The sequence below is a fragment of the Cucurbita pepo genome, chromosome 12 (assembly GCF_057944985.1).
Source record: "Cucurbita pepo subsp. pepo isolate OVF chromosome 12, ASM5794498v1, whole genome shotgun sequence".
In the NCBI taxonomy this organism is placed as follows: Eukaryota; Viridiplantae; Streptophyta; class Magnoliopsida; order Cucurbitales; family Cucurbitaceae; genus Cucurbita; species Cucurbita pepo.
In genome coordinates this window covers 14,029,571-14,047,665 of record NC_141809.1, presented here as the reverse complement: position 1 = coordinate 14,047,665, position 18,095 = coordinate 14,029,571, and the positions used below count along the sequence as shown (strand labels likewise).

Sequence of the window (18,095 nt, the reverse complement as noted above, 5' to 3'; positions counted from 1 at the left end):
AATTAAACGAAAAAAAAGAAAGCGTATATTTACGAAGCGTGTGATATGTTCCCACGTGTGGTAGATTGGGCTGTGGTTTGCTGCTCCGGTAGTATAATGTTATATACGCAACTCTTTTTCTCTCTCTATCTCTCTCTCTCTTCTCTTTCCTTAAGCTCTCTCATTATCGAATGCCTTTTTACCTCGTTTCAGGCCCTAATTTATTGCCTCAATCCATACTTTATCCTTCGCTTTGAGGTTTTAATGCTTATTTTTTGTTCAATTTCGATTCAGAAAATCGAGATTTCTGGTCGACAATGGAGGTATTGAAGGATGATTTGTCCAATTTGGAGATTGGGAATTCGGCCGAGTCGTTCCAGAAATTTTTGGACTCTCAAAAGGATCTCTTTCGCTCCCAGGTCGATCAGCTGCAGAGAATTGTCGTCACGCAATGTAAACTCACTGGCGTCAACCCGCTCTCTCAAGAGATGGTGCGTTTTTTTTCTTTATATTTAATTTAGTCTTGCAATTGGTTCTTCAAAACCAAAATGGACGCCTAATGCTTTCCAGTTTAGGGATAATGGTCATGATTTCATGTACATTTTTTTTTGTATAATCATTGTTTTTTCGTGCTACCGAATAGAAGGTGACTGCGTAAAGAATTTGGATTTCAACTTTAAGGTTTTATTGCCCTTTTGTATTATCATTGTGCTCTCTTTCTTTCTGGGGTATGCACAATTGACCTCGTTCGTCCTTGCCAGTAAGGGCATGTATGTCTATGGTTTCTATGTTTTGGTTTCATAACTTACAGTTATCAGATGATGTTAACAATATCTAGGGGCATGAAAGATGAGAGGTCTTGTTGGCAAGCTGCTCGGAATATTAGTCTACTAGTTGAGCGTGGAAGACACTATTTATTGAATTTATATGAAATATTTTATGAGTATTATGTGTAGCTGTACTTTGAATGGAAGGTGGAATTTTTGAAACGCTTCCGTGTTGATGGTTGAAAGGAAAAGCTAAACTTCCTTTGGAAGTGTGCTATTTTAGTTTTGTTGTAGCCACTTTGGTTTGCGAAGAGTCTTTGAAGACAATGAGAATTCTTTTGATAGTTTTTGTGATATTTTACATTTTTTTTAAAGATAAAATGATGTTGTACACTACCTATTGTTGGAGTGCTCTATACAAATATTTAGTTTTTTGAAAATCATACCCTTTTCTGATTGACTTAGATTGGTATGTGTTCTTTTAATAGTTGCTCTTGGTGAGGGTTTCCTCTACCACTAACCTCTTAGTTCTCTTGTCATTGTGGATTCCTTAGTTTCCTACTTCTTTTTGAGTTTAGGATGAAATTTTTAGTTTATGTACTTTTATTTGCTAAATGCAAGTATATAGAGGTCTTTCTCTTGTTCTTGATGCAAGTTATGCTTTCCCCTTAGATGCTTTCAATTTATTAGTTCAAGATAAACCTCTGCTAGGCTTCACATTTTATCTCTTAGTTCTCACCACAATGCAATTTGACATGTTTATGATCTTTAGAACTTAAAAGTTCGGTTTCATGGTCAATTTTAAGGTGCCAATAATTTTATTTGATAACTGACTTCATGCTGTTTTTTGTCCAAGCACAGGCTGCTGGTGCTTTGTCAATTACAATTGGTAACTCCCGACTTTGGACTATTGTTCACTTTGCAAAGATGTTTTTCTTACTCACTCGCATAATAGAAAATCGTTTAAGTAAATGAAAATAGTACGGTATCAAGCGATTCAGTTTCGTTATCAGTATATTGTCATCATATTTACTTATCCCCGTTTTCCGTTTTCAGGAAAAAGACCCCGTGACCTGCTCAATCCCAAGGCTGTAAAGTATATGCAGACTGTTTTTTCTATTAAAGATGCACTTAGTAAGAAAGAATCCCGAGAAATCAGTGCCTTATTTGGTGTCAAAGTAGCACAGGTTTGATATTCTTCTTGGTTGTCCATTCTTTCATCCGATAGTTTTGTTTTGATTGGTTTTATATGGTTTTTTTTACTAAGAAACACACTTTCATAACGGAGAGAAAATTATAGCAGTCAACCGTAAAGAGCCAAGGAGATTACAAAAAAAAAAAAAAAAAAAAAACTATAGTTACAAACAGAGAAGAAATTTGTAAGAGCTCCAATGGGAGAAAAATGATCTCTGACCATCCTTCTCTATTATATCAAGACGTACATGTAATTTTTTTTTTTGGTTGGTTATATTCTGTGTTTGCTGGTTGTTAGGTCCGTGATTTTTTTAATAGCCAACGCTCAAGGGTGAGGAAACTAGTCCGTTTGTCGCGAGAAAAATCCATCCAATCTAGTTCTTGCAAACAACTTGAAGCTGGAGGGATTGCAATAGACAATGACCCCAGTATGCCAATTGATGCAGTTCCCTTGAACTCTGCTGCAGTGGTTCCTTTTAACTCTGATGCACCAATTCAATTGAACTCTGAAGCTCCAGTTCCTTTAAATATTGATACACCAGTTCCCTTAAACACTATCAAACCAAGTAATGTTGATAATGGACCGTCCTGTTCAACACAGGATAGTGAACTTTCTGGCATAGATGGTATAGATAAGCATTTTGTTCAAACTATATTTAGTATGATGCAGAAAGAAGAAACATTTTCGGGTCAGGTTAAATTGATGGAATGGATCTTGCAGATACAAAATTCTTCAGTACTATGTTGGTATTATTCACATTACTCATTTGGTTGGGAGTCTGTATTTTTTTTGTTTTGTTTTGTTTTTCTCTTCTTGTTTTGGTATCCATTTCCCTCATTATGCTATCTGTTTGCATTGTGTTAGGTTCTTGACTAAAGGTGGTGCAATTATTTTAGCAACTTGGTTAAGTCAAGCTGCTGTCGAAGAACAAACAAGTCTCCTTCACGTAATCCTTGAGGTATATGGATCTCATTTTTAGGTATCTTATGTGGGTAGGATTTTGTCTAGTGTAGCAGGCTTTTAGCCCTTCGATGCACAAATGAAAGTTTTTAACTGACTTGTGTTGGTCATCTTCATTTGGCTTCTGTTCTATTATTATTATTGTTTTGTTGCTGGTAATATATATAGCTAACTTTGGATCATAACCTTAACATTGCTTGTTTATTCCTAAGTGATATCATATTGTTCAAGTATTTAGCAATTTTATTGTCCCAAGTTGAAGAATTATTACTTGAGTATTTTTTGATGGCTCTTGGTTCTCGACTCCTTCATTAAATTTGCCTCCCGTGGAGTGGATTAGGTAGTAGTTTCTAGCTTTCTGTCCCAGTGACCATGAAGATGTTAAGGGAATTTTGCATTTAAATAAAGAAGCCCTGCATTACAAAGAATTGATCTATATTATTCTTTGCAGGTTTTTTGTCATTTGCCTTTACACAAGGCTCTTCCTGTACATATATCAGCGATACTTCAAAGTGTTAACAACTTGCGATTTTACAGAACTTCAGGTATGATTTTGTTGTCTGGTGTTTGCTTTTGTGTTATCTCCTCTCTTCTTTGTTGGAATGTATCATTTTGTGAACTACAACCAGATATGATCTTACACTAAATGCTCCAATTGGCACCTTTATGTGCATGTTAATTGCTTATTTATCATTAACGGAGATAGGCTTTTTGTTAATTGCTCACATACATCTTAAATTACTTTTTGTGGCCATTTTCTCATTGATAGTTTGTAGCCCTTTTATTTTTTTATTTTTTTATTGTAGGAGGTAGAGGAGTTCCCTTAGAAATATTAGTAGCTATATTGCAATTTTTATTTGCTGCTAATGAATTAGCTATGTTATGGTAATTTTGCTTCATGTGGAGATTTTCCAATATCCATGACCTTTATTTGTGTTTGCTCGTTGAAAATATGTTTGTTTGCTTCTATTCTGCTCCTGTGAATTTTTGAGTCTCATTTTCTGACTTGAAGATCAGACATATCAAACAGGGCAAGGTTTTTATTGTCAAGATGGAGCAAATTGTTGACAAGATCTCAAGCATTAAAGAAACCCAATGGCATGAAACTTTTGACCAATTCACAAACAGATACGATTCTGAAACAGAGGCATGTACATATTTTTAACTTATTTATTTGTTCGTGGAAATTAGTAACATTTGTCTCATTATTTTATAATTTTTTTGCAGTATTGGAGACATTATGTATGACGAATCATGGAAGTCGAATATTGATGTACCCGTAAGTTATTGGGCTATCTAGATTTAATTTTTTAAGCATTTATAATGTTTTGGAATTTCAACAACTTTTTCTGCTGTACAGGAAAATTTTTCCTCTTCAATTGTAAATGTGGATAACACGAGGTATGAATTTGACTAAATAACGTTCAAGTCCTCCAAGGTTATTGTTTTCTGCTGGCTACCAATTGTGTTTTCTCCTTCAGGAAATTGGAATCTCACCAAGCGTTGAAACTGTTGCCGGCCTCTTCGGATGATTTGCATCGCAAAAATGTCCTCGGTTTATCTTCATCCAGTATCCTTGGAACAGACTCTGACTTTTTAATATCATGCCTTTTTTTTATGATTTACGTTGGCCAATTTGAGTATAGTGGAAGTGTAATTTTCCTTACTAATCATGAAACCTTTCCACTAGGATTGATAACAGGTTCAGCTACTGGTTGAAAATGAAACATTCTTCTCATTGATGTTGTAAGAAGTCAAATACAATTATCCAAAATAAGAAACAAAGTCAAAACTCTTGAATCAAACTGTAGATACAAAGGGTCCCTAAAACAAACTAAACCTAAACCAATTTGAATTACCAGAGCCTTACACAACTTGAAGTCTTCTTCCCATCCCAACTTTCTAAGCAGCATTCTGCATAGTGTTTACTCACTAAATCTTTGTCTTTTCCAGAGTCTTTGACCATTCAATAGCTGTTAAATATTGCCTTCAGCCTCTTCATCTAAGACCCAGGACACCTAAAATTGCTGTCATAACTGAAGCCCAAAGGTTTAATTGAAAGAACAACAGAAAAATAAAGGATTGTTTTGATATATTTACTACGAACTATTTTGTAGACTAATCTAAAATTGTTTTATGTTTTTTATTTCTTTCTTCAAGTTCCAATTTGAAGCTCACCTTTTTCCAAGGGCAACGATACCTTTCTGATAGACTGTTTTGGAAGCTCTTTTCAATAGAATCTTTGGAATGTTTCTTACATTGAAAAAGAAACTCACTCCCCAACTAAGCAGACTGCTGATATATTTTTCTCTTTTTTCTTCGTCTCGAATATGGTCCCTTAACTTTCTTTCAAAGTTCAACTCTATCGTCCATGGGATATGAAAAAGGGATGTTTCATGAGTTGCCAGTTGGGAAACTAGAAATTACTGGATTAGCCAAAGGCAGGAGTCCTCTTTTTTAAATGCTGAAATTCTTTTGGTTCTCCAGTTTCCTCAAAACTTTTGTTCATTTGTTTCAACTTTCCAGAAATCAACCCATTTCTGGGTCATGGATTAGTTTACGTATGGGTGATATAATGTTCTCCTCTTGTGAGTCATTAATTGGTTTTAGTAAACCTGTTTTAGGGTTAATAACTTTTTACTCATTGTACTTGGTCGTTAGTTCAATAAAAAACCACGTCTCCTTCAATTTATCATGTTGGGCTTGAATTTTCTTATTTACGCTGTTTCTGTTTGATTGTTCCAAAGTAATTCTGGGTATACCGAAGAAGATTTTCTTTGTTGCACTATTGACATTGTAGAATTCTTTTTGACATAAATAATTCAAGGTTCACCCAACTAATAACGTTTTTGCATTGATCAATTCATTTTGGTAAATGGAGCGTTTAAAGTTAATTTCCTTAGCTTGTTAAAAGGATTCAGAGAACGTAGAAAAATTCAGATGGTAGAACAGCCTGAGCAGAAAAGTACTGCCAGAAATTCGCAGGCTCCAAGAACTTCTCCTGTGAGTCGAGGTCGGCCAATGTCTACTGATGATATTCAGAAAGCAAAAATGCGAGCACAATTCATGCAGAGCAAGTATGGGAAGACCGGTTCATCTAATGGACGTATGAAGTCTGAGAATGTAAATAAACCATTACCTTTAGTTTCCGGCGCATCGTCTCCAGCACCTAAAACTACTTCCCTTCACCCCAAATTTGAGGACCAGAAAAAAGCTATGGTGCTGTCTCCAAAAATCAGTAATAAGGTTGAAACCCCGGTTCATTCAAAGATTGAAGTGGGCTTCAAGGATTCGCTCGGGGAAAAATGTAAGAGGGTTCAGATCCAATGGCGGATGCCACCAGGTTCATTTTCTTCAACACTCTATGCTTCCTTTATAGTACATATTTCATTTTAAAACGATTGTATGAACATGGACCATGGTTGCATGGGTTAAAAACTTGGAGATGCCACTTATTTAGAAGAAATTATGTTGGCTCGGTATATAAACATGACATAAAACATTGATGTGCTGTTTTCCGATAAACTAGGCACGATACAGATGTGTTGGTTACTATGATTTGAAAGGAAGCTCTTATTTATTATGATCATAGGTCTCTCCCACCACCCTTTGCTTGTACTAGTACACCAAATTAACAAAAACTATATAGTTTTCCATTAGAAAAAGAGAAATAGGTCCTGCATTATGAACGAACTTTTATATTTTATTAAATTCTTAGATGCATGTACTACGGACATTTCTTTTTATTGTCAATGTTTTTAAGTTTTCGTTGAATTGAACAAAATTTGAATTTGATAACCCGGCAAGGTGGGCATCCACTCGTAACATGTATGAATTGAACTAAAAGACATGTGACATCCACGCCTTCATTCCATCAGATTTAGATGACAGCTGCAAGCTAATGGTATAAAAAAGAAAAAAGAAGTAATTATAATGCGTAGAGATTTTCAATTTGATTTGTTTACTTTTTTCCCTCCCTGAAATTATAGAAAGGTCTCTTTCACTAGACACCCTACCTTCACTCAGCATACTTGCACTTTGCACCTTTCCATGCACGGGTTTCAAATGGGCAGACCAGATTTCCAACCTTGCAAACGACCTGGAGATAAAAAATACAGGGATTGAAATCTTTAAATAGTAAAGCCTATTGCAAGGAAAGGGCTAACTAACCTGGAACGTTAACTGGAGTCATTTCTATACTTCCACTTTTCTCTCTGTATTTATATTTTTTATGCTGGTAGCATTGGTTTCTGAATTTTCTGTTAGTGGGTCCAATACAAATGTTAATGTTGCATTTTTTTACATATCTTCGTTATTTGGTGTTTGAGTACAACTTATATTCTATACGATCAAAGGGAAACTTCAGAAGGGATGATAGGTGTGATTCTCCTAGAAGCAAAAATTGAAGAAAGACTACGTTATTCTATTGATCGTATAGTAACAAATATATATATACACACGCACATTACTTTTATCAACTCAGAAGGGATGATGGTCTGTTCTATCTCCTTTTTTTTTCCTTTTCGTGGGGGTAGAGGGGCTGGGTTTGAGTTTTGTTCTCAGCTATCGCTTATCCAAACTGTTTCAGGCCATCGAGTACAGGGGTCACTTATCTGTAATAGTCACAGATTTAATACAGCATGTTTTTTTTTTTTTTTTGGGGGGGGGGGGGGGGGGAGTTGGTGTGTGTGGTGCATGGAATGTTGTAAGCCAAATCTGCTATGGAGTACAATTTTGTTACACATTTTCTCAGTATAATGGATTGTGCTTATAATCAGCTACCTTCTTTAATATGGTAAATGTAGTGTGATTGAAATATTGCTTTTACCTCAGTTTGAACTGTCTTGTTTTGAAGCTGAGGCTTTTAATGTGCAACCAATTCAATGTAGAGCCATATCGAATGAACAGAGCAGTCAAATAAGCAAGAGAAATTCCAAAATAAAGTTTTACTTTGTCAAATACGGGACTCAATACAGGGAATTCTGTGAAGTGGCCTTAAACACTACAATATTATGTTGCCTGCAGTTAAACTTGACAGTTCAATATGATATTAACAATAATAAATCTGAGTTATGACTGTTTTATCTGCTCTTATGATGGCGTGCGATTATCATTCTGTCGAACCATCAAATGAAATGAACTACTTTTTTTCCTGTATGGTGTAAAAGAAGTTAAAAACCGAATTCATCTGGTGTTTGAAGAGAGATTTCAATTCACCAGTTTTGTTGAGAATGCATTCTTCATCCTGTATCACATATCTTTCCAGATGAACGATAACTCGTCTTAGTTTGGTGACAATATTATTTTTAGGATCATAGTAGTTGACCACAGATACTTCTGTCAATTCTCTGGTTTTATTTTATTTTTGATATCTGTCATGGTTATATAATTTCACAGCTTGCCTCACTTTCTTTCTATGTGCAGAAATGAAACACAATGATCTCTGGAGGGTAGGTGGTGGCGAGAACAGTAAAGAAGCTGGATTCCAAAACATTAGGAACTCTAGAGAAAAGGAGACTTTCTACCAGACCATCCTTGACATACCATCAAATCCCAAGGAGCCATGGGACCTTGAAATGGACTATGATGACTCTTTGACTCCTGAAGTTCTAACTGAGCAATTACCTGATAATGAAAGTTCAGAAACAGAAGTTCGTAATCATGTGGTGGATGCTGCTGTTCCATCAGAGGTGATCTCATCTCAAGATCCCAAGCCAAATGCAGATGAACCAGATCTCGAGTTGCTTGCCGTACTTTTGAAAAATCCAGAATTAGTTTATGCTCTCACTTCTAGCCAAGCTGGTAATTTGCCTGCCGAGGAAACTGTAAAGCTGTTGGATATGATTAAAGCAAGTGGAGCTAGTAATTTGGGCAGCGTCAACAGGATGGAAAAGGCAGTGGAGAAAGTTGAAGTCTCTCTTCCATCTCCAACTCCTTCGAGTAACGCTGGAACGGTGCGTGACTTAGGCTCATTTTGCTGCTGTTGCAAAAGTACTTGCAAAAATGTTGCTTATATTTTGTGCTTAACCAGATTATTGTCTGTTTCATCAAGTCAAACATGGGCAGCAAATAGCACCTCTTTTTTGTTTATTCATAATTTCTGGCTCGATATTAATCTCAACTTCACCCGTCCCCGACATATATGTGGCTGCCAGTATCACGTCAATGATTGTTGGGTCTTCCTTCACCTATTATTTTCATGATAAATTGGGTGTCGCTCAATCAAACTTATTTATGAGTTTCCCACTCATAGCATCTCAGTTCTTAACAGGGATTTTGGTCTCTGAGCTTTTCCCCTCCCCCCATGAACCCTAATGCTTGCCTTGAATGCAAGCTTTTGGAACAATTCTTTTACAAGCAAACTTACTAAAAGTTATTTCAAAATTGTGTATTTGCTGATGATTGTTTTCCCCTTAAAATTACAGAGTGGATGGAAACCAGCAGCCTTGAGGAATCCTTTTTCACAGCGAGATTCCATTGCAGAAAGCAGAGTAGCACTCGCTTCCCCACCAGTTGATGCATCAAGCATTGCAGTGTCGCGTGTTCCAAACCAACAACACGCAGCTATGCCATCAGTGTCCCACCAGCTTCCTGCATCAGTTTCTCAATTTTCACTTCCACAAACTATGATCAATGGGCGTCAATCCCATCACGTACTTCATTCTCACCAGCACCAACAGGGCATCGTAAACTCTCCGAATGTTCAATTACCGAACTCGGAAATAGCCTTGGCATTGAGGAGTTTCCCTATCACCAATGAGCCCCTAGTTAATCAACTAACAGCAGCTGTCTCTTCAGTGAGAGTAGAAGGTGGGAATGTTGTAAAACCTGTTACTTTTGCATCAAACATACCAGAAAGAGTACCAATCTCATTCCATTCGCCTCCTTCTCCGACCCCTACACGAATGCCACTGATACAGCAGCAAAGGCAGCAGTCACAAATACAGCCATTTCGGTCTGAGCATCCACATCAAACTCGTGTGAATATTTCTTTACCACCCTCTGAGAAATCAGCCCCTAGTTTAGGTTCTTGGAAACCAAGACAGCAGGATATTGGTACACACTATAACTCTGGAACTAACCAAAGAAATGACGGTAAATTTGTTGGAGGATCCATGGCAGCAAGAGGAGGCCCTTCATGGGGGAGAAATGAATTTGAATCATGGAGTCCTGAGAACAGTCCAGTAAGGACTCAGGAGTATAGCAGGCCGGACAAAAGCATCTCAGAGCCCAGAACTAATTCTGGACGAAGCTATGGGCCTGCAGACCAGCAGCAGAGGCAGAGGAGTCCTTATGGATATCAAGAGCAAAACAGACATGGAACCAACAACAACAGGAGGTGGCGTGATCGGCAATTTTGAAACTGGGAATTATTGTTTCAGTAGGACGAGATTTAGCTGAAGGAGCTCACAGATGCTTGGTTTTGGCTGTTAAAATGGGTATGAACAGCATTGAAAAAAAGGTGCCTCTCTCAACGAGAATGGGTTGAGATTGCTGTTCTGTGTTTTCCAGTTTATATAATGAAAAGTAACACAAATTCACAACGGCCCACCGCAACCAGGAGGAGTATCCTTCTTCGTGTTCTAAGTGTTCTTCGTATTCTTCGTGTTCTTCGGTGCTTTGGCTTTTGACCTGTAAAATTTAGTTTCGAGGAGATTGAGTTTGTAGGGGGGGGATGGGGTATCATTCTTCATATCAATTATTACTAGTGTTCTTCTCTGTCTTTGGAAGTATGCTGATGAGATCATTGATCTTCCTATTCTCAGTCTAACTCTGAAAGAGGCTTTTCCATTAGCTTGGCCTGAGCTAGCTATCCAGTAATTTCCTGATTTGTAACCATCTTTAATCATTATCATAAATTACTGATTCTCTCAACTTACTATATTTAATGGAAAAAGTATTTTTGTGTTAAATAAATTTTAAATTTTGAGGATTTAATTAAATTTTTAAAGTTAAAAAAATAAACTAGTGAAAATTATCCCATTAGTAAATGAGTTATTACAAAAAAAAAAAAAAAAAAAATTTAAGGATATATTGAATACACAATTAAAAATTATCACTTTTTTAATTTAAAATTTTAATAGATATAAAATTAAAAATCTATAAACACTATTTAAAGTTTTAAACTGATATTGAAATTTTAATTTTAATTTTATAGACATTATTGTTATCAACATATATTATTAATAAAAATTAACCAAATGAGTAATAAATGGAATTTATTTTTATTTATTTCAACCAATATTTCAATAACTTATTTAACCTAATCGAAACGTATTAAAGCGGGAATAATTTAATAAATAAAAAAGAAAAGAAAAACCGCATGATCGGTGCAGAGACGAAGATTCTGAACAGGGGAACCGGATTCCCTTTCCTCGCAAATATGTACGGAATCGGTGCTTCCTCTCCGTTCCTGATAGTCGTTGAATCATTTGTTGAATTTCCACTCTCCAGATTAAGAAATTAAACACAATTCCTTACAATTTCAAAGCTTCTGATCATCAAAATCCACCACTTCCCCGCCAAACTCCATCAATGGGATACAGATTCCACCGCCTAAATCCCATACTTCAATCCTTCTATTCCAGGCTTTCCTCGGCGACTCACAAAGAATTTCATGCGATTCCCTCAACCCAATCCTTCGATCTTCATCCCCAAACCACATTACTGGGAATCTACGGTGATCCGAAGAGCAAAATCTGCAGACGGTGGCATTTAGGCCACTCCCATCGCCATGACGATGACCATCGATTTGGCCAAGAGGGTGAGAATATTTTCAAGCTGGGTCTCGGCGCTGACATTGGATTGGCTGTAGGGAAGGCTTTCACGGGCTATTTATCAGGAAGCACAGCTATAATCGCTGATGCGGCTCATTCGGTTTCTGATGTGGTAACTTTAGCTTCCATTTTTATTGCTTTCTTGAGTTGTCTTTTTGGTTGAATACTTGAAGCTTCTGTTACTGCTCCAACCCTTTAATCGAGTTCATATATCTTGCAATATTCAAAACTATCAGGAACATGTCCTGCTATTGAGTTTGAACTTTTGATTTCTACTTTATGTTTGTTTTCTGTTTTTGGTCTTCCATTTCTTTTAAAAGGATCCAAATGGTTTTGATAGCTATTTACCTGTGGCTTGCAGGTTCTTAGTGGCATTGCTTTATGGTCATTTAAAGCTGGGAAAGCTCCCAAGGACAAGGAGCATCCATATGGTCACTCTTGATTTGTACCTACATGCTACTCCATTGTTCTCTCCATATATAATGAATTCTCAGCATAATGGTTTTATAACCTTGGTTCTAAATATGCAATACATTATTCGTTCACTGTTGCATTCATCACGTATCTATTTAATTTCCTAACATATGACGAAAATATGGCCGTATGTTAATATTTAGGGATTAGGTTCCACATTTCAAACCGATAGCGAGAGGGAGTAGGTTTCCCTTTGGTTTGCTTAATCTCAGTCTTCAGACTTTTGAGGCTAAGCTCTTTAAATTTCAATTGAGGGAATGATCGCTTCCAAAGCATATTTAAGAAATCGTTTGGTTGTCGTAGATCGAATATCTTTTATGCTCTACTATATCTTCGTCTGGAAATAGTTTATCCTTCGGTTTATAGACCGATGTATCTGTAGAGTGGACTCTTTAAGATCTAGTTATTGCAGAGAAGTTTCTGAGCATCTAATAATGCTTGATTTACTAAAAGGGCTAGGCGTTCTGCACGGTTTTACTCCAACTCTTCATTGCTCTTTTTCTTCATACTTGAAAACTTATTGCATTTTTTCTATCATATTGATATTCTTTGCCTGGAATTGATAATTTAGAGCTTGCTCTTGCTTTCACTTCTATTTTGTAACGTCTCTTCTATGATGCTCAGGACACGGTAAATTTGAGACTCTGGGAGCCCTTGGAATCTCTTCCATGCTTTTAGCAACTGCTGGTGGCATTGCTTGGCATGCTTCAGAACTATTACTGGTATGCTTGATTATGAATTTCCTTCTGATTGATCTGAAAGGCTTTAAGTGATTCATATGTCTTCTAAACCTTTAGAACCTAACGGTTATACTTTCACAATCCCGATTTCTACAGGGTCGAGGAATCTTCCATGTTAATGGGATGAAATTTAGTTTACCCAGTACCATTTTGGATTCTATATATCATGGTTTTGCTAACCATGCTTTCTCTGTTTTCCCACGCGCAGGGATTGTTGTCAGCAGCTCCCGAAATAGTCAATCAGCCTCTTGGGCATGAGAGTTTGCATAACCATAGTCATGGTGGACATCATCATGGAATTGACATGGATCATCCTATTCTAGCTTTGAATATGACTATTATATCAATAAGTATCAAAGAAGGGTACTGAATATATCCCTTCGAATGCTGTGTTCTATCTTTACGTTCTAGCGTCATAATATTTTCCGCCTTTATTTTTGCACAGTAATGAATCAAAGTTCTCTACTGTTCATCTCTATCAGCCAACTTTAAGCTATGCCAATTCCTTGCCTCCTAAACTATATGAACGGGGTTATCTCTTTTGCTGTATGCTGCCATATTTCCCGACATGATGTTTTGACTTGTCATATTTAATCTCCTGATCCTTTGTTTCCTCCGATAGGCTTTACTGGATCACGAAACGAGCAGGGGAAAAACAAGGAAGTGGACTCATGAAAGCAAATGCATGGCATCATCGTGCTGATGCCATATCATCCGTAGTCGCTCTCATTGGTGTTGGTAAGGAACTAGGTTCTTGTCCTTCACATTCATTCCTATTCTGAATGTATATATGGTTTCAGTAGCTTGTAGTTTAGTAACTCATAGGTAACTTGCTCAATTCTTTACTGCTCTTCAAGTTCATATTGGAAGATTGATATAGCTTTCATAAGAACTTGAAGTCAATTAATTCAAACAATTTCTCTCACCGCAGTCGACTAAAGAATCTTTGTTTTCTAGTTTGAAACTTGTGTTATGTTCACGGCGTTTTTCAGTTTCTAGTTCATCGAGGTTTTAAATTATCAATTTTTTATTTCGGTAAGGTTAGATTTTTCGTGAAAGTGAAGGGTTTAACTTTAACACTATTCTCTTAAGTTCGTCCATGGATTAACATTCTTGGAATTGCCGTGCTAAAGCCTAACTTCATCATGTCATCATCTCACCGTCTTATAACTCAGTTATTGCATCAGTTGGTGAATGTGCTTGCTACTCGAAAGAGCAATCATACTCGTTCTTGATTTTAATTTCAGGAGGTTCCATCCTTGGGGTGAAGTTTCTAGATCCCTTAGCAGGACTTGTTGTCTCAGGCATGATTCTAAAGGCTGGGCTTGAAACTGGATACCAGAGGTACATATTAAATTTTAGTCTTTTCACTTTTACGTAAGAACTGCACTACATGGATTTCTTGTTAGGTGTTCCTTGTGTGATATCAACGGAACATTAAAGAAAGTTTTAACGTTGAAACACGACCAACCTTTTCATTTAAATAGTAAAAAGTTCAAATAAGTCTTCTAGAACTACTAGGAATACATGTGAGATCCACATCGATTGGAGAGAGGAATGAAACATTCTTTATAAGGGTGTGGAAACCTCTCCCTAGCAGACGTGTTTTAAAAACCTTGAGGGAAGCTTGAAAGGAAAAGTCTGAAGAGGACAATATTTGCTAGCGCTGGGCTTAAGCTGTTACAAATGGTGTTAGCTAGCAAGGATGCTGGACTCCGAGGGGGGGGGGGGGGGGGTGGATTGTGAGATCCCACATCGATTGGAGAGAGGAACGAGTGTCAGGGCCGAAGGGGGAGGGTGGATTGTGAGATCCCACATCGATTGGTGAGAGGAACGAGTGTCAGGGAGGACGTTGACCCTGAAAGGTGGTGGATTGTGAGATCCCACATTGATTAGAGAGGAATGAGTGTCAGGGAGGACGCTGGACCCCGAAGTGGGTGGATTGTAAGATTCCACATCGATTGGAGAGAGGAAAGTGCTAGGGACGACGCTGGGTCCCGATGGGGGTGGATTATGAGATCCCACATCAATGGGAGAGGGGAACGAGTGCCAGCGAGGACGCTTGGTCCCTAAGAGGGATGGATTGTGAGATCCCACATCGGTTGGAGAGGAGGACGAAACATTCTGTATAACTGTGTGGAAACCTCTCCCTAGCAGACACGTTTTAAAAGCTTTGAGGGGAAGCCCGAAAAGGAAACCAAAAGGGGACAATATCTACGAGCGGTGTGCTTGAGCTTGGGATGTCACTCTAACCAATTAAAATAATATCTAGGATTGTCTCTGTTGGTGGGCAAAATCTTTAATGTTTCATATTTCAGCAATTCGTTTGATTTCTGTATTTCTAACTTTCTCTGTTATGTACTGCAATTAGTATCTTGGAATTAGTGGATGCTGCAATCCCAGCAGATCAAATAGATCCCGTCAGAAAAACAATACTTCAAGTTGAGGGTGTCAAGGTAATCAGAAGTTTTGTGTTATCTGTGAACTTTAAGGTTGATACGAAACATGTTATTTTGACTTTTGGTGTCTGGTTCGTGGGGGAGGGTAGCTGGCCGACCACTACATAAGCCGCTGCCATCGACCTTTCTCCGCCAGCTTCCTTTCATTCGTTATTTTGAAAATAACTGCCTGTGATCCTGCTGATGTTAGAACACTGTCTTTAGGGCTGCCATCGCCTAAGAGGAAGGAGAGCTGGCTCTTCTTTGTATCTTGATGTGCATATCGAGGTTCGTTGTCTGATTGAATTACAAACATTTCACTCCCAAATGACGTGAGATCCCCCATCGGTTGGAGGGGGGAACAAAACCCAAAAGGAAAAACTAATATAAGCTAGCAATGGGCTTGAGCTATTACAGACGAACTCTGTTCTACCTTTATTTACTTTTTGTTTGTAGGTTGATCCGTTTTTGAGTGTCAGTGCCGCCCATTGTATCGGTGAAAATGTTCGTCAACGGATTCATACATCCCATCCTGAAGCATCTGAAGTTTTTATACATATAGGTAGAGTGCTTGGTTCATTTCCCTTTGGGATCAGTACCACCATCTAGACTTCACTTTCATCTCTGGTCATTTTGATAGTTGGCACATGTTCTCATTTATCTATAATCCCTTATATATAGATCCCTCCATTTCCCATGTCCCACTCAAGTTATCCGACCAGCAAGGAGGATCAGCAGGAACATCGAATCAAAATATAGACGACATCGCTCTGGAAGAGAAGAACATCGAAGCAATCGTATCCAAAATCATCCTGTCCAAATTTCATGAGGTGATTAGCTGAAACTAGTTGTTCAATGAAGTTGCCCAAGCATGGTTTATGAACCCACTTTAATGAATGTTCTAGCCGGTTTGATTCATTAATGGGATTGTTTTCAGAGCATGGTGGTTGAACGCATTACACCCCACTTGTTGCAAGGCAAGATCCTGCTCCAAATCGAGGTTTCCATGCCTCCCGACTTGCTGATAAGGTAAAGCACTTGAGGGCCTCGTTTGATAAAACCCAGATTAATAGTTCATGATGTTGTGTAATTGTTCTTGATTCTTTGTTCCAAACCCTTATTTGTTACCCAGAAATGCAATGGAAGTAGCAAAACAAGCAGAAATTGAGGTCTTGAAGGCAGCTTCCAACATCGTTCATGTTAGCATTCTTCTACGTTTGGGACATCAAATTCCACATCTCACCCACTGAATTCACATCAGGAAGGGTTCAAAGTCAGCTTATAACTCCAAATATTTCTAAATTTGATTTGAATAATTTATAATTTGCCAATTTTGTAGCAAATGATTATTATTTGTTCCTTCCCAAATGGATTCTGTAATTTCTTAACAATGTTACAGCCCCATTTTGATTAATAATTTATATTCCCATTTGCATTTAATTTATTAAATCTTTGGTTTCAAATTTATTTCTCGGACTATAATGTAGATAATTTCATCAAATCGGATAAACAACAGGAAAAAAATTTCAAAATCAAAACTAATTTCTTCCTAAAATAAATTAAATTTTAGAAAATTAATAATATATAGGAAAATCAAAATACGTATACATATTTACAATGATTGTTGTTAACTAAGATATTGAGTAGTTTCATCATTTTACTAAATCTTGGGCTTACAAATTCATAAGAATTCAGATTTAAAAACAAAGTAAAAAAGAATTGATAAGAACAATAATGAAAAACAGTTCGATAACAGGATCTCATCGAAACAAAGTTCGACGAAATCTTCAGAAGAACAAAACAAGGTAAAAACAGAAGAAAAAAAATGAATCGAAGAGCTACGGGAGATTGATGGAGTCATTGATCAGATAATTGTAGTCTGAATTAAGAAGTCAACAAGCATAGTTTCAGAAATAATGATCATCACCTCAATGACTCCTTTCTACAAGCAGAAATCGAAGAAAACGAAATCAAAAGCTTCAGCGAAATGTTAGAGAGGAGAGTTTATGGCTCAGAAGGATCAATTGGTTATTTTCATAATCACGCGAAGATGAACTTGCTTCAGAAAATAGGTAGATTTCCACATCATTGCCTCATAAACTCATAGCCCTAACAGAAGAAATATGAAATAATTCAAAACAAAAACGAAAAAAAGGACGAGAGAATCGGAGATGATGATCCAATGTAAGGGTTTAAGGTCTATATATATAGTGACGGTCTAGGGTTAGGGTTTTGGATACGGATATGAAACGGTGCGTTTCGAATGTTTGGGCCTGAACCTACCCACTATAACCAGGCCCAATTAATCAAATATATCTTATTATTTAAAAAAATTCGGATTTTATATATGTTTATTTTCTTTATTTTATTTCTTAAAATGACATTGAATTATTATATTTTTTTCAAACAACCTTTTTGTTATATATATATTATTTATTATGAATTATTATTGCTGTGGCCGACCCATAATCCTAAAGTTTTCATAAACAACTCAAGAATAGTAATTCTGTTCATGGTCTAGGACACGAACACGTAAGTTTTACCGTCTCGTTTTTACCTCCTATTTCATTCTCTATCTCTACAAAAAAGTTTATTTGTTTTCGTGGGTGGGACGAGATTCTCATGGAGAATATTTATCGGTCTCCGACCCCATTTAGTCGGAAACGTCTCTCCCCGCTCCCTCCTCCCATTTCCCACCTCGGTTGAATTGGGTTCCTACCCCTTGAGTACACACATATAAAATAAGTTAGTTTAAGGTGGATCAG

At 37.1% G+C, this 18,095-nt stretch overlaps 2 protein-coding genes and 2 non-coding genes across 4 annotated transcripts; 2 read left to right on the top strand and 2 right to left on the bottom strand.

The window, feature by feature from the left end:
* Nucleotides 1-120: 120 nt before the first annotated feature.
* LOC111806817 (homeobox protein LUMINIDEPENDENS) lies at nt 121-10,776 on the top strand. The gene is made up of 13 exons (XM_023692299.2): nt 121-470; nt 1,608-1,635; nt 1,803-1,933; nt 2,239-2,687; nt 2,806-2,899; nt 3,353-3,446; nt 3,919-4,048; nt 4,129-4,180; nt 4,262-4,302; nt 4,383-4,471; nt 5,816-6,244; nt 8,326-8,855; nt 9,327-10,776. Exons 1-13 carry the CDS (start codon nt 297-299, stop codon nt 10,260-10,262), a joined length of 3,177 nt encoding a protein of 1,058 aa, XP_023548067.2. The 5' UTR covers nt 121-296; the 3' UTR covers nt 10,263-10,776.
* Nucleotides 10,777-11,209: 433 nt separating this feature from the next.
* Nucleotides 11,210-17,142, top strand: LOC111807444 (Cation efflux family protein). Its single transcript, XM_023693178.2, has 12 exons — nt 11,210-11,790; nt 12,040-12,109; nt 12,777-12,874; nt 13,101-13,255; nt 13,515-13,630; nt 14,140-14,236; nt 15,264-15,348; nt 15,556-15,618; nt 15,787-15,892; nt 16,012-16,160; nt 16,268-16,359; nt 16,463-17,142. Exons 1-12 carry the CDS (start codon nt 11,437-11,439, stop codon nt 16,578-16,580), a joined length of 1,503 nt encoding a protein of 500 aa, XP_023548946.2. The 5' UTR covers nt 11,210-11,436; the 3' UTR covers nt 16,581-17,142.
* A 46-nt stretch (nt 17,143-17,188) lies between these two features.
* LOC111807855 (small nucleolar RNA Z155) lies at nt 17,189-17,264 on the bottom strand. The gene has a single exon (XR_002817000.2). It is a non-coding gene; the product is annotated as a small nucleolar RNA Z155 (small nucleolar RNA).
* Nucleotides 17,265-17,334: 70 nt separating this feature from the next.
* Nucleotides 17,335-17,428, bottom strand: LOC111807851 (small nucleolar RNA R41). The gene has a single exon (XR_002816996.1). It is a non-coding gene; the product is annotated as a small nucleolar RNA R41 (small nucleolar RNA).
* Nucleotides 17,429-18,095: the final 667 nt, after the last annotated feature.